At 48.9% G+C, this 22,232-nt stretch overlaps 7 protein-coding genes across 7 annotated transcripts; 5 read left to right on the top strand and 2 right to left on the bottom strand.

Annotated features, from left to right (window-relative positions):
- The first annotated feature begins 5,421 nt into the window (after positions 1-5,421).
- Positions 5,422-6,225, top strand: F4807DRAFT_280982 (Mss4-like protein). The gene is made up of 2 exons (XM_047994688.1): positions 5,422-5,745; positions 5,816-6,225. The coding sequence occupies exons 1-2, from the start codon at positions 5,677-5,679 to the stop codon at positions 6,155-6,157; spliced, it is 411 nt and encodes a 136-aa protein (XP_047850049.1). The 5' UTR covers positions 5,422-5,676; the 3' UTR covers positions 6,158-6,225.
- A 2,275-nt stretch (positions 6,226-8,500) lies between these two features.
- F4807DRAFT_442915 (carbohydrate-binding module family 43 protein) lies at positions 8,501-11,087 on the top strand. The gene is made up of 2 exons (XM_047999513.1): positions 8,501-9,136; positions 9,273-11,087. The coding sequence occupies exons 1-2, from the start codon at positions 8,997-8,999 to the stop codon at positions 10,774-10,776; spliced, it is 1,644 nt and encodes a 547-aa protein (XP_047850050.1). The 5' UTR covers positions 8,501-8,996; the 3' UTR covers positions 10,777-11,087.
- A 1,094-nt stretch (positions 11,088-12,181) lies between these two features.
- F4807DRAFT_281726 (uncharacterized protein) lies at positions 12,182-13,853 on the top strand. Its single transcript, XM_047994695.1, has one exon. The coding sequence runs from the start codon at positions 12,558-12,560 to the stop codon at positions 13,659-13,661; it is 1,104 nt and encodes a 367-aa protein (XP_047850051.1). The 5' UTR covers positions 12,182-12,557; the 3' UTR covers positions 13,662-13,853.
- Positions 13,842-15,507, bottom strand: F4807DRAFT_471047 (uncharacterized protein; the record flags this gene model as incomplete). Its single annotated transcript, XM_048002878.1, has 5 exons — positions 13,842-14,311; positions 14,423-14,817; positions 14,917-14,927; positions 15,000-15,089; positions 15,236-15,507. 5 exons carry the CDS (start codon positions 15,505-15,507, stop codon positions 14,222-14,224), a joined length of 858 nt encoding a protein of 285 aa, XP_047850052.1. The 3' UTR covers positions 13,842-14,221.
- Positions 15,508-16,723: 1,216 nt separating this feature from the next.
- On the top strand, positions 16,724-19,192 carry F4807DRAFT_442926 (FunK1 protein kinase; the record flags this gene model as incomplete). Its single annotated transcript, XM_047999514.1, has 2 exons — positions 16,724-18,541; positions 19,073-19,192. One exon carries the CDS (start codon positions 16,724-16,726, stop codon positions 18,539-18,541), a length of 1,818 nt encoding a protein of 605 aa, XP_047850053.1. The 3' UTR covers positions 19,073-19,192.
- Positions 19,193-19,442: 250 nt separating this feature from the next.
- Positions 19,443-20,887, top strand: F4807DRAFT_442928 (DUF455 domain protein). The gene has a single exon (XM_047999515.1). The coding sequence runs from the start codon at positions 19,561-19,563 to the stop codon at positions 20,758-20,760; it is 1,200 nt and encodes a 399-aa protein (XP_047850054.1). The 5' UTR covers positions 19,443-19,560; the 3' UTR covers positions 20,761-20,887.
- Positions 20,888-20,997: 110 nt separating this feature from the next.
- F4807DRAFT_471049 (ubiquitin-conjugating enzyme h) lies at positions 20,998-22,219 on the bottom strand (the record flags this gene model as incomplete). Its single annotated transcript, XM_048002879.1, has 7 exons — positions 20,998-21,368; positions 21,428-21,609; positions 21,700-21,814; positions 21,869-21,901; positions 22,018-22,058; positions 22,109-22,110; positions 22,187-22,219. 7 exons carry the CDS (start codon positions 22,217-22,219, stop codon positions 21,235-21,237), a joined length of 540 nt encoding a protein of 179 aa, XP_047850055.1. The 3' UTR covers positions 20,998-21,234.
- Positions 22,220-22,232: the final 13 nt, after the last annotated feature.

Here is a 22,232-nt window from a genome sequence, read left to right on the forward strand (position 1 = left end):
CTCTTGCTGTGCTGGTGAGATGGAATGATGGTGGGAGTTTACGTGCTCCCTTTAGGTATGAAGTTGACTATTCCGAACGCTTCTGGAGACACTTCCTTGTCATTTACTGCGTCCATGAGTGATTCATACCTACGTAAACAGTGGAGAACTGGATTATCGTATGTGTATTGAAATGATGATAATAACGATGATAATAACGATGATAATAACGATGATAATAACGATGATAATAACGATGATAATGAACTCGTTGGCGTCCAAAAGGCTCTCTACCTATAGTATTTACATACATAGGGTCGAGGCTGTCGGCGCGTATCGTGATTTCTTGCCAGTGAACTGTAATCTTCTCCAAGGATTCACGTCCCAGGCTGTCCACTTCTAAACCTTCCTACTGCAATGCGTAACTACGCCTGTTGCGCCTACAAGTAGTTGTTGTAGGTATTGACTGATCCGGATCCTCTTATGGCTGAAAGCCCCCTCGTAGATCTGGATCTTGTGTGGCTTGAGAATCACTATGATACTGAACCTTTTCGTGTTTGCGAATCTCCCTGTGATGGTAGCTACTTCGAATAACCATCTATTGAAGGCTTGTGTCTCGTGTATGTGCTCGTATTATGTATCTGCCGCCTTCCTTATAGGCGTTGGTACGAGAATTTTGGTTAGGGCTAGTTATAAAGAGCGTTCAACATGAATGTTTGCAGAACGTCCAAGTGTGACAGCCATAAAGATATCATCGTAATGTGATAGGCGTGATGACGCTGACGATGATGACATCGTTTACTTCCACGAGACGTCTACTGTCTTAGGTACATCATGGAGACCAGAATGGGTAGATCCGCTCGCCTTTTCCCGGCGGGCTCAACGCCCGAGTTCTTAAGCTGTATAGGTAGACGTTCTGATTATTGATTCGCTGTGCCCACGCAAGCAATGTTCCCAATGTGAGGGGGGTATTTCCTGTCTTCATTGGAAAGGAACCGCAATCAAAAGTATTGCGAGCCCCTGAGGACCCCAGCGCTAACCCGGCTCTCCTCTATCATGTTGGGGAGCTTGCAACTGGGAGAACTATGGCTCCACTAGCCATTTTCCCCTCCTCCACGTTTTCCCCTACGCGGTTCAATTTATTCTTCTAAGATTCCTTCACTGTGTTTCGTGTCATTTGTCGAGAACTTATGCCATAGCCTCGTCTCGAAAACAAGCCATCGGCGTCTTGTGGTACATTCGAAAAAGGTCTGATTTTTCTCGCTTCACATAACCGGCATTGAGACTATGTGGAATGATAGCATATTCCACAGCTGACCGTGGTGAATTTAGGCCATGCTTGATGCTTGTATGAGCCGTATCTAATTTCCTTTATATATCAAGTGCTCCTTCTTTACAGGACGGAATCGACTCGACGCCCCCAGAGGTTTATAATGCGGTTGAGTTCATAACGAACTTCGGCGTTAAGCAATCGTCTAGGTAGTGTTAGGTTGGTCAACAACCTGTAAGTTGCTAGGAGGCGTCTAATGGTATCCCGCGCGAGTGTTTCTCACTTCCCAACCTAATTCGGTTCCACTGAACAGGATCCCTCCTTGTTATAGTAGTGTCTGATATCGGTGATAGTTCATTCTATCCCGAGGTAACTTGCGGCAAACTCGTCGGGACCGGCCATCCACTGTTGGCATTTTGTGTTCCCGACTTTTCTACGTTTCTCCCGTGTCTCGTCTATTTGGCCACTCTCTGGCTTTGCAACGGCCCTGGGGAATGAGCCATCACTCCATTCTTCTTTGATGGTGACATCCCCGTCGTAATCTTCTATATCTCGGAGACATGACTGGTCCCGATGAAGTCTCCTGTGTCCTTAAAACGAGCCCAGTCCACTAGATCCTCCTTCATCTTCTGTTTCAGAAGTCCGCACGTGGGCACTTCTTGGCAAAATTCATGTCCAAGTGACAATGGCTCAAGAATTTCACACTTCGGATGAATCCATAATTGCAAAATGCCATAGACGAGTGCCTGCCAGTGAGAGTTTGTGTGGTACAATCAAGTTCAGTTCATATACAAACGTTGATGAGAGTAAATCACCAATTTCTCGTTAACTGGCACCCTCTGAATGAAGAGCGTGGTGGAGAACTCGATTAACATTGGAAGATACCTCTCCTTTCGTAGCTGGACGCAGAGGCCCATCTGTTTGGGAGAATCACCCGTTGCTGGATAATAATGTATACAAATTTCGACGTTGGGTCAAAGACGGAGCAGAGCTACCAATTGTTGGGCTCGCGAAAGTAACTTTCTTGGTGAATTCTTGCGTCCATGTGATGATGCCGGAATTTCCTTCTTATTTCTTGCGATAATAATGCTGTCTTCCTGTCTTGCAGTGGCTTGATTTTTTGTTGGTAATACGGAATGTATTTGCGTAAGAACCCAATCATACCGATATAGGTTTCGAGATCTGCCAGTGTCGTCGGCATTTTCAGCTTTCGAATGGCAAAAGTCCTCTCGGCCGTGAGTATAATAACGTCTACAACGTGTGTGGTGGGTGTCGGACCGAAGCTGGTAAAGAAGCTTTGACGCGAAGAGTCGTTGACTTCTGGATGATCGACGACGTCTGGATAACCGACATCCAAACGAAGTCGGCTGGCGCGATGGCGTGACGTCTCGAACTGTGTCGCATTCGTACTGTCCAGTTTGGAAGTATCGATCTCCAGACCAGATTACTTGTCTTCGACGTACTTTTCCCAGTCGACCGCCATTGTGATGTCTAAACAGTCTGAATATGATGATCTGAAAGCCTATTAGACTTATTCCCTATTGAATAAAAAGACCACGCTTGTGGTAGACTTACTTTAGCTAATACTCTTTTGACGTTATACTTTTCTCGAAATCTTGCTCTAATTATCGCGCGCAAATCTGCGCCTCGTCCCAGATCGCGGACCTGGTGTTGCCGGATGTTCCAGACCACCAAAGTTCAAGTATATCATCACTATTTCACCGTAAATCCCCTCATGCTGGAGAGAGCTTCGTACGGCGAATGATGCCGTCTCGATGTGTCGCTCATAATATGTCTTGCATAATGCATAGAAATCCTCCTGATACATTACGATGTGTCCGGGCAGTCGCCATGAAAACGAACATACCCGTCCGGAAGGAAAACGCGACTGAGCGATGCAAAGAAAAAATAACATACTTTTGGGTCTTCAACCCTCTGTTCTCCTTCCATGGCTAATGGGCCTGCTATTCCCAGCCCCGCCGTGGATAGAAATGTGTCGTTACTACCATCGACGGTCTTTTTTTTTTTTTTTTTTTTTTTTTTTTGGAGTGATGACATTACCTGAGTACAGTCAGCACAAATCCTTGAAACGATACTGACTTGGATCCATAAATGGAACTTACGCACCAGAAAGGCGCTGCCAGCTGGTGGGTATTTAGATTTGGTTCCGTTGAATATCAATACCTAGGCAATGAGAGAACCTGCCATTTTCATGCTGTTGCAATAGTTGGGTCAGCATTAACACCAACCTCTCTCTGCGAGATGATAATAGGCGGAAAATATCAATGTAGAATAAGGTGGAGTAAGTAGGTATCTATACCGTTTGATGATTGTAGAAAATGTATTTTGAAGAGAAGAATGAGAAAATATATGGAGGAGAGTTGGATATAAATAGGCACTGTTTGTGTCAAGGGGTGGGCCCGTCGTTGAATACTCTGTCAGAGTGAGTGAGAGTAGTAGTGAGCTCGCCTTTGGGCCACTTATAGGGATAGGTAGTAAAAGACCTTGATTAACGCCTACCCTTTCTCCTAAAATAAAACTCTTTGGGGCCTTCGGCCCCTTATGTATACTTGTCCTAGGTATTATACAGGCTGCAGCTAAGTAGCTGTTATCTAGCCCCCTGCTCGTAGCCCCTGTCAGTTTGTAGGAAGCAGTTCAGAAACGTTTGATCAGGACCCGGCTGGTAACAATTCACAAGACCATGTCCCTGATGAGTCAATGGAAACTCTGATATCGTAACGAAAATCTAAGTACCGACCTACGTAGGGTCTACTGCTTGCAGTTGTAAATTCATCAAAGTTGACTCATGACCTAGCCTAGATTGCAACGATGCTTAACCAAGAAGACAAAAATTCAGGAAATATGCCTAGCTTTCAATAATATCAGGCGTCTCCGTACGTTATCGAATAGCAGTACCGTGTGATCCTGATTATGCCATAGTGGAAGTTTGGATAAAGAGGTTCAGTAAAGGGGGTTGGTGCCTTCCAGTGTCATGAATCAAAGGCCGTCAGTAGCAAACTTATCCATTATCACTCTTATGACTACCTAGGTACATGTATGGGTGAGTTTAAGTTCTCCGAAGCCAACTATTATTCGGTATCGAAACGATGTGTATCTGTTCATAGCCTGCTGGTGAGAAGCTCTGAATAATACCCTTTTTTAAATAGTATCTTAATTTGTCAATCATAGTTCAATTGTGTTGGTTTTGAATCAACCATTGACCAATAACTAGCCACGCGAAGACACTAGAATTCAAGATATGCGAACAGTATTGTTGAATTTAGTAGCCTCTCATGATGAAAATGCCGTCTTAAGTGTGTCAGCAAAATAACCTGTTAGGTACTAGCAGTAAAGTGACGTAGTTACGGCCTATTATTCCTTTTGCCCGAGGAGAAAGCAGGAATAATTATATTTTCATGGCAGATCGTGAGCTAGTTTCTACGCCCTTTTGCCTCCATCTGTCATCATGGACTTTTTGTGCATGAGCTTGCTTACCAATAAAGTATAATGTGGAATCCTGCATGCTGGAAAAGGTTAGAGCTTATTGCGGCTGCTGCGATAATGACAAATGTTGCATACATGCATTCACATCCGCGCTTGAATACCTGAAGCGGATATTGTCGCATACCTAGTACCTAAAGATATAGGTCGCGCCCGGAGCCGTCAATGTCCTGCTTCGGTCTTTGAAAGCGAGGCATCGGTCGATGTCGTTCTCGGTAGTCAGGAGATGAAATCTACGTTTCGGCAGACCCCCCGGAAGCCTCCCACCTTTAGCGTCGTTAAGGATCAACGCGGGGATGCAAATCATGAATTGCCAAGCCAAGCACAAGCCTCTATTCCTTCACGGTACGACCCGAACCGGAAGCTTCATCCAAAAGTAGCCCGGTTGCGCAACAGCGTCGGAGCTTCAGATTGATAATTAGAGTAAAGCTTGGCCTTGACTAGCAAGAACATTTCTCCATATGTCAGCCTTAATGCGTCAGCATGGACTGGAACTGCATTGGCATCCTGCGCGCCTTTTGATCTAGATGCCTTGTAGCCGCAATGGATTTGCAGATTGGGGAAATATCGCACGATATCCGAATAATTTGGAATCTCTTCAAATCCCGCGGGTATAACGATTACCGCAAGCTATAGCCCGAGGAGTTGTTGGTGAAATGGGTGAGTCAAGCCAAGAGCAAGATCTAAAACTTCCCTTGTCAGGCCGGGAAATGGTTACGATATAGGAAAATGAAGAGAGTCGAGGAGTGAATTATTGAATTGGAGAAAAAAGTATATATACGATGGACCTTTGACACCTTGATGGCACCTTCTATTCTACTCCTCACCAACAATAACATAACTCTTATATTCAACACCCCGCTACAACACTATCTACTACTTGCATATCTGCTATAAATTCAACTAACGAATTTACCCCTTTTACAATGGCTAAGCAAGGAAGTTGCTTCTGCGGCAAAGTCCGCATCTCTGTCGAAGGCGAGCCAATCGCAAAGGTTTGTTTCTTCTGAACTCATTTGCCTCGGTACTTCCTCCGAAGATATTGATATTCTAACTGATACTTAGGTCGTCTGCCATTGCCTCGACTGCCGCAAGATCACAGGCTCGGTTTTCAGCACCAACCTCATCACACCTACCTCTGGCTTCAAGGTTCTATCTGGCGAGCCTAAGACTATCTCCAAGGTTGGCGATTCTGGCAACGAAGTCACGTCGCACTTCTGCGGCGACTGTGGAAGTACTCTCTGGCGTGACGGGCCCAGCTTCGGCGAGAACAAGGTTGTCAAAGTCGGTGTCTTGGACGATTACGAGGCCCTCAACGAGGCTAAACCTGCCGGGGAGCTTTTTGTCAACCACAGAGTCAGTTGGGTCCCAGAGGTTCCTGGCGCCACTCAGAAGTCTGCCAAGTAAATACGGCGATATCAACGAGTTATGAATACAGGAAGGAAATGAGGGAAACGAGAGAAATAAGAAAAAGGCAAGAGTGTGTAGTAGTCGTTCGTTAGATTGAATACATACAAACGTGAATTCGAATATGAGCTAGGAACTACTTGAAGCTGGCTTTGCATGTAGTTATTTCGCAAGCCATGATAGTCTGTTTCGTGAAGAAAAAAAAAAAAAAAATAAAGTACGCAACTAACTTAGAATCTATTTCCCATATCAAGTACAGCTTGCAAATTGTCACTTTTCTCAGGAAAATGTTCTGCCAGAAGCGTGTGATAGGATTTAGTAAGCCGAATAGAGCTTATTCTGACGTTGGTTGTCGGACAACGGTAACGTGAACTCAATCCGATAGTGACTCTTCGGTGAGTTCGCCGTGTATCATTGGAACCAAAAGGGCTTAGTAACTCCTACCTATGTATTACCTACACAATAAATGCCTACTCCAGACTACAGTCACTTCTATCTATGATCTCGGCCGTTTCTACTAAATAGGTTTAGACATCTAAATACTCAATATTACTTCTGATTAGTTTATGCGCACTGTTGGAGTGCGGGTTAGGTGAGAGAAGACGGAGAGCTTCTAGCTACAGTATTCTTCAAGACTATCATGACTATCATCGGCGAATGAACCACTGATGGTGGGATTTGGTTGAAGTTGTGGCAGTACTCATGAACTACCTACGGCGTAGCTACTGATGCTGGATACCTCCCTAACTGGGCAAGTATTTGAAGATCGGAGCTTTACTTAGACGCGAAGCCATTCCGGTCATCCTCTCTAACGTAGCGTCTGGATCATTCCGGCTTGTACGTAAGATAGCATTGTAGCAATAGATGATAATGAAAGAGAATAATCCACTTCCTGGGATTGTCGTTTTTGAAGAGATAGGTAATTCGCGTCTCGCAAAAATTATAATTGATCTTGATTTTAAGGGAAGGGTTGTGACGATAGTTACACGTAACCTCTACCCCATTTTTATTACCTTGTGGAGATCACTCATTTACCTTGCGTCCAAGCTGCCAAGCTTTTTCCACTCCCCTGTTTGCACTAGTGGTCCAGATTCTCGAACTCGCTCTTTTGTTCTAGTGTAAAGCTTCCGGCATTCATAGTTTAACTCATCTCATTATTGACTTGGAAGAGTATTGCGTATCATCTATGGACCTACCCAGGTAAGTAATTTTAAGATGGTGAGTGTTCTTGTGCCGCGTTGCCGAATCTTGGTACTGCGCAGTTTGGGTTTAGAGGCGTAAAACCGTTCAAGGACCGAGTATCTAATTTCGTGAAAGAGGCAGTGAGGCTCATCGGCAATGGAAGCTGATTGCAGGCGATGTTGCATTTGGATATTCTAACTATTATGTATTAACCTCTGTCTCGGTAAACTGTTGGCGACCGAATCTGCGAATGCGCAGATGGTACAGAATTTTGATCTGCTGCGCTGTGCCGCGAGTTTGCCCCTATTTGTCGTCTGATCTCACGTCGAAGAATGAATGGCTGGCTGGCTGGCTGGGTTTCTTATCCCTTCTCTCCCTTCTTTTATGTTGGTCGTTTCGTTGAAGAGGCAGAGCACAGAGGGCGGGAAGGCGGCTGGACAACGAGGGGTAATGCGAATGTTTCACCTTGGCTGATCTTCAATTGACATCATAAAATCGGACAATCGTCTACTCCAGTATTTCTTGTACATATTTATATTTTATGGTAGTACAGCGCGCGCTGTACAATCGAATCTAATTGAGTCTAAGAGAGCTAAGCTTTTTTGATAGCGCGTTTGCTCCCAGTTGATTGGATGCAGGTACAACGTGGAGCGGATAAGTCGGAATCGCCAAGCCAATTGAATCTGGCCTAACGTCAACTAACGTCAACTGTGTGACATCCATGGGATCTTCTCAGGGTGGATCTTTCTAGATGTACACCCTCTCCTGCCCCCGAGCCCCTCACCTTTCATTTTAGTTGCCTCGCATGCGTTCGCATACATTGAGCATAGCCACTCTCTGCCACATAAGCTTCCTTCTGATACGGGAAATTGAACCTGTCGATAGTAAGCGCGATTCGATCAACTCAATTCGGGACCCAGAATTTTTGGCCCCCGTGTTGGAGGCTACTGCTTCGTATTTTAGTCAATCTGACCTATCAGGATCATTCGAACCGTGAAACTTCCCCAAATGCGTCCACGGGTAAATGTACGTACTCCGTAGTTTGACCCCGTAGATGGTTAGGAAAGTGCTAGCAACAGTACTTAGCAGTGGTTTTATTCGATTTATTCACCGTCCGGCCCTGGAACCATTTCCTGTTCCTAATCTTACGCCTCTTCTTTTCATCCACACCAGACTTGTTCCCCAATTTTGTGGGTTTTGTGGACCTTGAAACGAAAATCATTGGTTCGAGACGAAAGGATCTTGACTTGGTCTGACCTGACTTACCTCCTGGTACCTAGTACATAGTAGAACCAGACCAGCCAGGCCTGACTACGAAGTACCATCCACACCTCATTCTTTTGTTCCGTATTTTGCTTGCGTGTTCGCCATTACTTTTTTTACCCTTCCTCCTACCTCTGTCCCAATCCAGAACAAGAACATCTTTTTTTCTCATCCTATTTTTTTGTCCGTTTGTATCATCATCCCTCTCGTGCCTCATCACCCGACACTCACTCATTATCGTTCACCGACACATTCGTTAATTTGATTTCGGTGTTTATGTGAATTTTCCCAAGACGATTTCTAGATATATTTCTCGCGTCTTGTTGTCACAGATATCTTTCGCTTCCAATTCTATCGCAACTTCTTCCAACAACACATTGTTCCGACCGTCATAATGTGGTCGACTTCGGCTTTGCCGTCCCTCGCCTTGGGACTGGCTTCATTGTCCGGCGCGCTCGCAGCAAGCTACGATGATATCCCGGAGATCAAGGCTGTCGGCCAGCACTTTTTCTACTCCAACAACGGATCTCAATTGTAAGTTCAGAGTTCATCATAGCATCGTCCCGACCCGCCTCGTCCGTCACCGAACCTTGCAGACCGCGGAGCGCGGACTCTCATCCACATGTCCGCATGTCTTGGCAAACCCGAGCACTAACTCTTTTATCAACAGCTACATCAAGGGAGTTGCTTACCAAGAGAACTACAACCCCAATGGCACATCTACCAGCAACACTCAGTACACCGATCCTCTATCGGATGCTTCCAAGTGCTCGCGAGATATTCCTTACATGAAGCAGATCTTCACTAACGTCATTCGTGTCTACGCCATCGACCCTACCCAGAACCACGATGATTGTATGGAGCAGTTGGCTTCTAACGACATCTACGTCTTCGCCGATCTCAGCGAACCCGGTACTTCAATTGACAGCAACGATCCCGAGTGGAATGTTGGACTCTACACTCGTTACACTGCCGTTGTTGACGCCCTTAGCAAGTACAACAACGTCATTGGCTTCTTTGCTGGCAATGAAGTCGTGAGCGCTCAGAACCAGACTGCCGCCGCCGCTTTCGTCAAGGCTGCTGTTCGTGATACCAAGAGCTACATTAAGAGCATGAAATATCGTGATACCCTAGGTGTAGGTTACGCCACCGCTGATGTTCCCAGCCGAGACGAGCTTGCCCACTACTTCGCCTGTGAGCCTGTCGAAGGCAGCACTACCACCATTGATTTCTGGGGATACAACGTCTACTCGTGGTGCGGTGATAGCGACTACGTAACCTCGTCTTACGGCGAACGTGTCACATTCTTCGAGGATTACCCCGTTCCCGCCTTTTTCGCCGAGTATGGTTGCATCGAAGGTATTGACGGTGGCGCTACCCACAGACCGTTCACTGAAGTTGCTGTCCTCTACGGTAACATGACCTCTGTCTTCTCTGGCGGTATCGTATACGAGTACTTCTACTCCGAGAACATGTACGGTCTGGTTCAGGTTGACGGCAGTAGCGTTTCTCCTTACCCCGATTTCACCTCGCTCTCATCGCAGTTGGCCAAGGTTACTCCATCCATCACCCAATCGAGCGCCTACAAGCCCTCCAACAGCGCTCCGGCCTGCCCTACCATTGGTGGTACTACCTGGGCTGCCAAGGCTTCGCCTCTGCCTCCCGTAGTGAACCCTGAACTCTGCTCGTGCGAGGTTTCCGCTCTATCGTGCACTGTTGACTCTGACGATGAGGACTCGTACGGTAGCGTTTTCAACTACATCTGCGGTGCCAACGAAGACTTCTGCGAAGGAATCGCGCACAACGCCACTAGTGGTACCTACGGTGCTCTTGGAGGATGCTCTCCCAAGCAGCAGCTCGCCTGGGTTGCTAACCAGTACTACGAGGGTAACGGCAAGTCGGCCAGTGCTTGTGACTTCAGTGGATTGGCCAAGACTCAGAGCCCGACTACCTCAGCTGGTTGCGAAGCCTTGATCTCGGCTGCCGGCACCAACGGACAGGGAACTGTCGTCAGCCCGACTGGACAACAGGGCACCGCTGCCGCTAGCAGTTCTTCCAAGGGCGCCGCTGCTGGTACCATGGGCTCACCCGCTTTCTTCAACTACGGCAGCGCTTTCCTGGTTGCCTACATCGTCACCGCATTTGTTTCGGGTGTGGGTATGTTTGTCCTATAAGGAAAGGCTACGTTGGTGTGAAGTTTGGCAAATACGAAAAGGGGTTGGTAATGAGTTTGCATGTGGAATAGATTTTGCGTTTCTTTTACACACGTGGCATGGAATATGAGGCGATCATGGTCTACTTCGAGTCAAGGGATGGTGTGACCTGTTAAGATTCTATTCCTTTTCTTTTCGCGGGCGCGGGACGGATTTGGATGCGTTTTCTCTTAGCATGCGCTATGTTGCTTTAGGAAATGGCATAATAATATTGTGTGTAGTTGAGCCAATGCAAAACCGTCTAAAAAATTGCAAAACACTTTTTTTCCCCAGTCTTTGGATACTGTTCTATTGTGATTGTGAATGCCCTCGGTAAGTATCCGGTGAATCTAGTAATATATGGCCGGTGCTATATGCAGGTACGCTTCCTGCGCTTCCTGCACTAAGGTAACATTGAACATGGCACGTGGATCTGGTAACATGGGTTGCTGCATCCTGCGCAGCCTACTAAGGCCTGCTGTGACGCTTTTGTAACACTAGAAAGCCAAAACCAGCCTAACCCAGCTAATTTTGGAATTTTATTCAAAATGCTGGACCTATATTTATGGGCGGGGTTAGGAGGGCAAACAAGACTTGTTTCTTTCTCCCTTTCAACAAGAGATTTCGGTGCTATTTGCAGAGATATTCGATTCTTATCCAGGTTTTGGAGACGCACATTGTTGGCCTCTAGCCTCACACCCTCCGGAACTCCGGTTATCTCATCATGCGGAAGAGCACGTTCGGTACTCGAGGGCAATACGATCTCTCCACCCGCCAGTTCCCATGAGAGAGTGGCTCTGTTAGCGCTTAAGGCGCTAGACGCCACTGACTCACGATGCGCGAGCTTCCCTCTAGGTAATTTGTTCCCGCCGCGGAGAAATATGTTGCTGTGGCTTGCTTTAGCACTCAAGCGGCGCACGAGGACGGATGGTCTGTGGCTTGTTATGGCCTGGAAGGAGTACGGTACGGCAGGCAAGGTGGCGATGGGCGCGTTTCACGTCGGCCTGTAGGCGTGCGGACGGTGGCTCCGCATGCTAGATATTCGGTCGACTCCTACACGGGTGCGGGGCCCACGCTCTCGCGATGTCGATCTTGTTGTTCTAGTAGCTGAAGATATTCCTCGAACGGCGGGGTAGTGATGGAAGACAGCCCTATATGTATCCTCGTCCACCAACACCCCGGGTGGACGCCTTGGCCCAGTTACCCGTCAGGTTAAGTCGGTTCGAGTCTAGATTGAAAGACCATGCTGCGTGAGCAACTCGTTGAGAGTTGTTGCAATGAGAATCAGCTTTTCGGCTTGGTGCTTTAGTTGCATGGATCTTTCATGTCGAATACTGACCTCTCAGCTCTGAAATAGGGGCAGGAGTCCTAAGAGTATCATTTTTCAGGGGCCAAAATGGCTCGACGATTAAAAGTCAAGTTGGGCATTAAACTGATGACATGCCAGCTTTAATAAACTATTGGCCTTGCCTTTAGACGCCCACAACGATACTTAGCATTATCATACTCAGCTGTTTCACTAGTTCCGCCACAGGTTGTCTATCGCTTTATGAAGTATAGCCTGAGGCTTTCTAAGACATCTCAACCCATCGAGATAGGAGCTCGGCTGACTAGAGATTTATAGAGGTACCTAAGTAGTAACTACAGCTGAAAACAACAGACAGGGTTATAAGTCCATTTCTAATCCTAACCGGAAAGCGTCTTCAACCATCAATCCTCATACTCACGCATTTTGCTAAGTTCCGAATCAAGTTCAATCCACGATGGCTGAATATGTCAAAGACTACCAAATATTTCCACTCATGCATCAGAGTGGACATATCACTTTTACGGAATGGTGCTCACTCTTCACGCTGTGTCTAGCACCGCTCGTTGCTCATATCGCTGCCGGTTTCCCTCAACCATCATACTTAAGTGCCCGTCATCCAAAGTGGCATGAGCGTATCGCCCTTTATAATCCGACATCTATATTATGGAGATATGCAGTTATCGCGGATCGACGTATTAGGGCTAAGGCTTGGGATAGGAAAGATATGGCCGGTACCAACGCGCTCTTTTGGACATCACAAGGCTGGGACGGCTCAGAAGAGATGATTACCCTTAGTATGCCGCACTGCGTGCATCTACCTCCGTACAGTCGAATTAATTTCTACTCTGTCGAATTCCTTAAAACTGCAATCGTTACTTTGCAGGGCATTCAAGCTATCGTTGCCATTGGTCTGGCATTAGGGAATGGCAGTCATAGACATGACGGGTTTTTAACCTTCATGGGCGTCGACTTGATCTTTTTTCCTTTGGCATATACCGGCCTTGTCCGTCTGTTTTGCGCATTTTGGCTTACAGATGAATTCGCATATTCGATATCGCAAAACGGCTCGAACGGCTCAGAGCTCCGGGCTATCGCAACCAAAGTCGACGAGAGACGGATATCTTTAGATGGTCTCCTACACGAGGATTTATCAGCACCAGTAGTAAAGGAGGATAGGTTCCTGCCAACATCATACTGGGCAAGTAGAGTCTTTCGGGTCGTATTCCTACTTCCGACCCTGCTCCTCTTGGTAATGTGCTTAACGTTCATAATACCATTCGATGGTTCGGTGCGATTCACCATCACAGCACTTCTTGGTGCGCTATTTTATTTCCTATTCCTCTCAGCTACGTTAATCATCTGCGGCTATTATCTGGCGCGAGGACATACATCGACCACTCTCCCATGCCTTGCGTCTAGATGGTATGGAGCATACACCGGAATCCTCACGGGAATGGCTTTGGCCATCATTGTCGTATCTTGTATTGAAACGAGGCGCATGACATGTGGACGATGGACTAGTGCTCCCTATTCTCTCGGAGATTTCGACGCGTGTTGAAACAGTAGGAGGCCTGATGTTATCAGAATAGGCTTTCATCAACTCCCCGACTTTGGCCTGTCGACAACTATGTCGAGGGTCAACTCAGAGAACAGGACACTCGGAGACGGAGAATTCTGGGTGGGCAATTTCATAGGCACTTGTCTTGGTGCTGTCGGCTCAACACTTATAAAACAGGTCCCGACCGTAGAAGGGGTGGATTTGAAAGATCTCACAAAGGTCACTTCGATTAATGATCCACTGGAGAAATATCTGCGTAATTCCAAGGGTTAATAATTATCTAAGAACCAAAAGAAGAAAAATACCATTTACCGCATCCGAAAACTAATACTGAATATCAACGCCTTTCTCGGTGCAAATATGCTTCGGACTCTTGAAATCATTCATATTCGCCGCGTTGATGGACCGCTGCGTCTTGTCCCAGCCGTTGCTACAGATTGGCCCGCACCACACCGGTCGGGCGTCGCCGCCGTACTCCTCGAAGATATACTGCTCGTCGAGCCAGCTCTGGCCGAATCGCGCCGCTCACATCGCACACCAGGATCGTGAAGGTGCATTTTCTACGATGGGCTCTGGGAGCTGGGGTTCCTCCACCCGCCCTGCAGCGCCTCGTGCACGCGCTCGCCGGCTTTGTTCGCATCGTACGCGTACTTGGCGACAGTTATACGAATCCAAGGACGAGTTTAATCACATCCGACACGTTGACACCCGCATATTCGCCCCGGCCTAGCTTATCCGTGCCCGACGGCGTCACGACGTACCCCCATTACTTGTTCAACAAGAAGTCGCCGTTGCCCTCGTGCCAATAGTACAAGTACCACGCCCTTCCCGTCGCGGCAGATCCTGTAGTCCCTAGTAGGCCCCATGTCCCGATGCCCTGCCCGTCGTCCCCGCAGTTGCTGCCGCCCAGGATGAAGATCTTCTGCTGCCGCCACGGCTACGTTGACGGCGTTGCCGAGCAGGACCGCGTTCGTGACGTCGACCACGCCGTTCTTGTCCACGCCGCCGAAGGCGACGAAGGCCTTGCCTTGTAGGTACGATTTGATGTCCCCCATTTTGTCGTAGGTGGATCCGGACATCAGCTGGTTGTTGGCGGAGGTGAAGCTCTTCATGGATTCGATGACGACTTTGGAGAGCACGGCGCCGAGGTCCGCGTCTTTTTAGATCGTGTCGTCCTTGTTGGGGTCTGTTAACATGGAAGTTGTCTGGTTGTGGAAGCATGTAAGGTCTTCTAAGAGTAGTAGATATGACTCACGTTGATTGCAGCTGCAACGACCCGGTAGCTGACGCACCGCTTACCATGGTCGACATCGCCCCCCCCCAGTGGCGCCAACCAACGCCATCCCCTCGCCCAGCCCCGCGAACGAAGCGCCGATGCCGATGACAGTCGTCACGGCATTAAGCACCTCCCTAAGCGTCAAGACCGTCCTGTGGTTGTCCTTAGGCTGGTAGAACGTCCGGCTCCAGGACTTCCTTGCCCAGCGCCGCGGCGACGGCGCTGCACCTCGAAGGCCTAGGACAGGGCCGGCGACGTAAGGCGTGCAATCGGTTCACGGCCTCGAGGACGTAGTTACGTGTTCTGGATGTCGTCGTCGCCGCCACGGCTGTTGAGCACGCGATTGTCGCACGGGTCCAGGTGCGCACGAGCTGGCGGAGCCCGTCGTCGCGGCATGTCCCAGTCCGGGGTGCCGAGGGCCCAACTGCTCGAACACGGTGGCGAACCCGTTCGCGTTCGCTGAGATCTCCTGCCCCGTGTGTCCAGGTCTACGTGTCGAGCCACTGGTCCGTGCTGGCGCTCTGCTAGTCGCTGGCCTTCTGCCTGTAGAACTGGGACACGGCACCGCATCGCTTGAATATGTTCCGGGATGTAAGGGGGTTGGATGACTGCGAGGTTGGTAGGGCCGGTATGGCTTGTGAGAAGAGGAGGAGATTAAGGAGTGACTTGGCCATTTTGAATGGCTGTACCTAGGTAGGCAAGTGATCAGCGTTGGGGGCTTCGAACGGGGTTGATTTACGATAGCTCGAGACATGGTGATGGCGAGTAAACTTCTCTTATTACAAGTACGTTGAGGATATACGGTACTCTACTGTTCTCATGCCTTCATTTGGCGTATATGTTTCTCATTCCAGCCACATGTCGCGATGGCGACAGCGCTTTTTGCACCTTCACATATCCCCCGTAGCAGCTTTCCGTGGTGGCATCAAACTCTCCACAAGTCTACTTCGCCAAGCTTCCCGCTTAACGTAGGCTAGCACACGTTGGAATGGAATCTACTCGGGCCGTGCGGCTGCAAATCATCCTAGACAAGGCAGGAGGCCAGAGCCTCAAAAATAACTTGACATAGCCGCAATCCTGCGCTCCATGAATGACGTGCATTACCCCGGATCCCACCTTGGTCACTAAAATAGAGCGGGAGTTTGAATGCAACGTCGGCTTGGAATATTAAATCGCGATGACGCCGTTACCAGACGGCCAAGAGATTTAGGTTGCGGGTTGGGATTACTTTCGAGTCTCTGGGTGTTGTATAGTAGCGATCTAAAAGGCGGTCGAGGAGTATCTAGGTATAATTAGGAGCCCTTTAAGTTTGATACGAAGCCCTTTGTAGGGGCTTCGATATTTGAAGGGCTTGGTTAACTGTGGGTTATCGTATGTTTGCTAGGCTAGTCTTAACATGAAGATGCCAGAAGCCCATAGGTAGGTAGGTACCTTTGTGCGGCTTGGTGTCATGATTAGATCTAGCTTTGGTGTTTTATGGTCCGAACAAGAGAGCATCTAGTTGGCACTCTCACTCCCGACACTGCAAGGGGCGAGAGCCCACATCATGTCTTCCCCCGTGGGACGGCTGTGCTAGTGGCACCCACGCTAAGCGGGCAAAGTATACCTAATTACAGAGCAAACACCAGCAGGGAAAACAACCACCACGCGAGGGAAGTGACTCTCAGCGATTAGCGATTAAGCTGTGGGGCGACTGTAGCTACCGGTAGCCGTGTCTCTAGTACTATGTACGGCTCCCGCTAGCCGCCCGGCCTGCTCACTTTCACTATAGTGTGTTCTATTAACCATGGAGAACCACCCGGCGGTACATGATCCGCCGGCCTCCGCGACCGACGACCAAGATATCCTTGACAACATCGATGGCCGTATGCACGGCCCCATGAGCGGATTTATCAAAAAACACTTCGGCAGCTTACAATATGCCCACGAAGATGCTTTTTTGGAAATTCAGGTAGCTGGAAGAGTTGGTGGCCGCTATGCTGTTCCATCAACTGCCCCATCTCCCGACGATTTCCTACAATGGTTTTCCAACTATGTATCGCGGGAGCTTGATGGCGCTCGAGGCTCGTGGCATATATCTGGCGACAATGTAGCACCTGAGTACGAGAGTGATGACGATGGTGCACGCCTCCTCTTGACTATGCCCACTTTGCCGGCCTCTGGCGTACAGACGGGATGGGACCATGTTCAGGTCATTGGCCAGTTTTACCGCCGTGGTGGCGTTAGTTATCAGGATGGACTATTGCGTCTCTGTCGGTCCGCACACCAGGTCTTCGCCAGTCAGCCTACGCGGCTCTTCTTACATGGCTTCTACATACGCGGTTCACTGATTGAACTTTGGGTCTTCGATCGATCTGGCTTGTATTGTAGCGACCTATTCGATATGCAGAAAGATTTCATACAATTTCTCTCTATTATTCTCAGCTACCAGCGGATGACGGACCAGGAGTTGGGGAAAATCAATATCATTGAGACGGATGAGGGTAGCAGCTACGTTGTCCTTAATAATAAGGTGATGCCCTCTCTGGGAAAGCTTTATCTTGAAAATCGGCCAATTGCGTCTCGCGAAGGCCTCGTTGGCACCGGGACAACTTGCTACCGGGCTAGAGTGCTTAATTCAGATCGATGGAATTACGTCTTGAAGTTCAAATGGCGTTGGGCCAGGGACCGCCCGGAGGACGAGCTTCTAAAGCTAGCCAGAAAGAAATGCGTTTGGGGTGCCGTCTCCCTTGATTATTACGAGGAAGTTGAAAGTACAGCAAATTTGCGTCGAGGTCTCCGGTGGGGGACACATAGAAAATTCGCCAGGGTGCAGTCTCGCGAGCGAAATAGAAGTATCGAAGAACAACGACAGGAAGGTACTTGCAATACTGACGGACTTGTCGCATATACGGAAGAGACCGACAATTTCTTTCAAAATCGCATCCTTGCCTGCATCGTTACTTCTCCGGTCGGCAGACCTCTTCATACTTTTCAGTCTCTCTTGGAGTTGTTACAGGTGTTTCGTGATGCTATCAAGTGTCACCGATCACTTTATTATGACGGCAAGATTCTTCACCAAGATGTATCTCCAGGGAACATGATCATTCTGGATGACCAAGATGAAGGAAAGCCCCAAGGGATCCTGATAGACCTCGACTCCGCAATAGAGCTCGCCGAAGGATTAGAAACAGACCTTGGCGTCACCGGTACTAGACCATTCATGGCTATTGGCGTTCTGAAGAGTGAATGCCATACTTATCGTCACGACCTAGAGTCCTTCCTTTACGTTTTTCTCTGGATAATCATAACGAACCGCACGGAGAGTCCCCCAGAGACAAGCAAGCTTCGGCAATGGAGTAATGGCGACTGGGACGAAATAGCAGTACGCAAGTCCCATGACATGGATCAGAATGGATTTCAGGCCATTTTGGGGGAATTTACTCCAGAATTCCACTCCCTTAAGCCACTCGCCGAATGTCTACGTCAAATTCTATTTCCCCTGCGGGCTGGGGTAATTTGGACAGGGACCGACAGTTCGCCCGAAGCTACAGATAAGCTCTATGATGAAATGATCCGTGTGTTCGAAGAAGGCATTGCCTTCGAGGGTAGAAGACAGACGTAATAGAATGAGAAAGTTCGTTCTGTACCACCTCCAAGTATCGCTGTAAGCAGGACGGGGGGCATCAGAGTGACGATATGCCTGATTCAAAGACCAGGAAGAGGGAGTCCCGGAGAGCTGAAAAATTACTTTGGTTATCCTAGTTTGATGGATAGAAGCAGTGCAATTGTGAAGCGGTATCTTCCACTGACTCCTCCAATGCATCCGAATCCACTTTCATGTAGGTCATTGTCTCTAATACGCCTGATGCTATAATACTATTTCAGCCTGCTAGTAAATTCCGTGGTAGGAATGGTGTTGGCAAGTGCTGGGACTGGCTGCAAATCTGCGATCTTGAAGTCGAGCAATCGCCGCACCCAAAGGAGTAGAGCAGCACGTTGAGAGCACCAGGGGCGAGTACCGGCATTGATCAGGTGGATTTGTAGGACGCCTCTGGTCCTAAGGCGATCACGCAACCGACCAACGGAGGTGCTCAAACCGCATGGCTGATGCGCATCTAGGCAGCCATCTATTTATGATGCTAATCCAGCTTACCTTTTTCTAGCATCTCATGAACTCTTTCCTCCTTTTCCCTAGCTGTTGAGAAACATCTTGCCATCAAACGTGTTCGGAACCTGGTCGAGAGCTCCAATTTTTTTTTCACGCCGTCGGGGAGTTGAATCAGATATTCAAGGAGTAGTAATACGAAGTATCTGTTATTATTAGATTCGAAGGCTGGATATAAAGCGAGAGGAAACGAAAGGAGGATAAAAAGCAGGCCTGAAAAGTATGGGGTCGCGGGGTCAGCAGGGTCAAGAGACAAAATTGGGGCCCGTGCACAGGGTTCTCATTGGCGGGGCAAGGCGCTGACAAGAGCAAGGCCACCCACTAAAGAAACGGAAGCTCCGATGCTTTCTGACTATCAAGTTAACTCTATGAATTTATACCAATTCAGTTAGCCACCAGTAAAATAAAACCATAGTCGACACTGCCCAAGCCATCACCGACCCGAATTAGCGACAGCCCTCCCAACCGCCGCCGCCATGCAGGGCTTCAACATGGGGCGGTACGTCCCGCCCGACCTCGAAGGCACGACGAGCGGCAACGCGCTGCACAAGAAGCGGCCGCCGGGCATTTCGCAAGACGGGACGCAGACGGTGCGCTTCGAGATGCCCTTCGCGATATGGTGTCTGCACTGCGAGAACCCCAACCCTCCTCCTCACGCCGACTCCAGCTCCGACGCGGGGGGGAAGAAGAAAGGAGGAAAGCCGACGATCATAGGCCAGGGCGTACGCTTCAACGCGACGAAGCGCAAGGTCGGGAATTACCACAGCACGCCCATCTTCGCCTTCCGCATGCGGCACGCCGAGTGCGGCGGCTCCATCGAGATCCGGACCGACCCGAAGAACACGGCGTACGTCGTGGTCGAGGGGGCGCGGAAGCGGGATACGGGGGACTCCGACTTCCCCTTCCCCCTCTCCTCATCCCTATCATCAGTAGGCCCGATCCTCACAGACAAAGAAAAGGAAGCGCTCCGCTCCGACGCGTTCGCGAAACTAGAAAAGACGATCGCGGACCGAAAGGTGCTGGAAGACGCGCGGCAGCGCATCGAGGAGCTGGAGGACGAGAGCGCGCGCAAGTGGGAGGACCCGTACGAGCGTAATCGGCGACTAAGAGACGCGTTCCGGGTCGGCAGGAAGGAGCGCGAGAGGGACGCGTTGAAGACGGAGAGCTTGCGCGAGCGCATGGGCTTGGGCATCGAGTTGCTTGCCGCGAGCGAGGAGGACGCGAGGAGGGCTGCGCTGGTGGACTTCGGGCCCGCGGCGGCTGCCGGGGAGGGAGAGATGGGCCGGAAGGCGTTGGCGAAGCCGCTTTTTGATATTGGTGTAAAAGGTACGAAAGAAGAAGACGGGAAGAGCAAAAGCAAAAGCAAGAGTAAGAGTAAGAGGTTGAAGTCTGAAGTGGCCGCTGCGCAGATGCGGGAGAGTCTCGTGTCAGAAATCGTGGGCAACACGAGAGTGGCTCAGGATCCGTTTCTATCGCTTGATCGCGGTAATGGAGAAAGCGGCAAGGGCTCATCTAGATTTATGGGAATCAAGAGAAAAAGACTACAGTCGGAACCGGAGTCGGATCATGGGTTAGAAGGGTCTAACGAACCTGGGTCGGAAAAGGGGCGCCCGACTGACGTAGAAGAGGAGAAGATATCGTCATCAGCGGTGTTGGTTGATTACGACTCGGATTAAGGCAACATTGCATTAGACATGGCGTTTACGGGATTTACATTTGGTCATTACAAGATACCCAGGTTATATCATGAAGCACGACGTATGGTTGGGCAAGGGCAGATTCACAACATAGGTAGAATTGATCGTGTTGATGTAAATATGTCATTGACACCCTTCATCTACCATTAGAGCAACCGATGTAGGGCTCATTCTTGCGACTTGGCGTAAACCCTCCGAGGAGAGAATAGCACATCGCAAATATAAAACGAAGTCAATGCTAGCCGTTTGACGATGTGGGAATTCCAGTATCCGGCTCGATTCTTTATGCAAATTGCAAATTCCATGCAGCGACACCAAATGCCATCCGTAACCACCAGAAGAAAATCATATTACTCATTACTCCGTAATCCAAAGAACAGATTGTATGTATGCTATTAGTTGATTGGGGATGCGTGAAAGGCACAACTAATCCGACGTCGATGGGCTAGCTACCTATACGTCGTCCATTTGGCCTGCGGGTTCATCGTCTTCTCCGAAACTTGCAACCGAGGACATATCGTCGTCGTCTTCGCTCTCGGCTCCGGCCTCGTCGGCGGCATCCTTGCTGGCATACTTCTGAACGTACTCTGTTTCCAACTTTAGCCAACTCTTTCTCCTTATCCGTAACACACGGGGATAGACGTACCCTTGACCTTGGCATCGTAGCTCTTTGGCTCGCGCATCAAGAGCGCAGCTGCTTCTCCGTTGAGAGGATCGGCAGGGTTGGGGTATCTTAGGAGCTGTGGGAGGAAGACCTCGAAGATGTTGATCATGTCAAACATGGGGGACCATGTCTGGTTGATGACGTCTAAACAAACCGAACCGGACCTATTATAACAGTTTGCCTTCCTTAGCCCTGCCTTAAACTTATACCCAACCCCCGAATGTGGTGGTGATGTCGAGTTCCAGCCAACTTACAGCTCATCGATATTCGGGTGGAAGATACGGTTGACGAAGCCGATACTAGGTGACTTGTACGGGTATTGATCGGGAAGTTCGACGTGGACCTTCCAAATGCCATTCTCGAATGGTGCTAATGTTGGTTAGAGGCCGTAACGAACGAGAACGGTTTAATATTGATACTAACTCTCAGCGGGACCCTTGAATCGGACGTAGAATTCTTGCCTGGGAATGTGTGAGGACTCGTATAACGAACCATAGCTGACGAGCTACTTACACTGCGACGACTTAGCATGGTGCTGCGTTGAGCGATATGGGGTTAAGATGGTTACTAACTATTGTCATTGACTAGAGTCACCTCGTAGTCGGACATAAGCCTGGAACGATTAGTTACGGGGTCGGAATTTGTCGGCAGAAACCATCATACATCTTCATGACCTAGATTTTTAGCTAGTCAGCATCCCATAACCTATAACAGCGATTATTTGACATTGGGCAGACGTACATCTGTCTCGATCCTTCTGCGTGGGCTGCTCATCTTGCCTTGCACT

This window comes from Annulohypoxylon truncatum, assembly GCF_022578515.1.
Source record: "Annulohypoxylon truncatum strain CBS 140777 unplaced genomic scaffold F4807scaffold_42, whole genome shotgun sequence".
In the NCBI taxonomy this organism is placed as follows: Eukaryota; Fungi; Ascomycota; class Sordariomycetes; order Xylariales; family Hypoxylaceae; genus Annulohypoxylon; species Annulohypoxylon truncatum.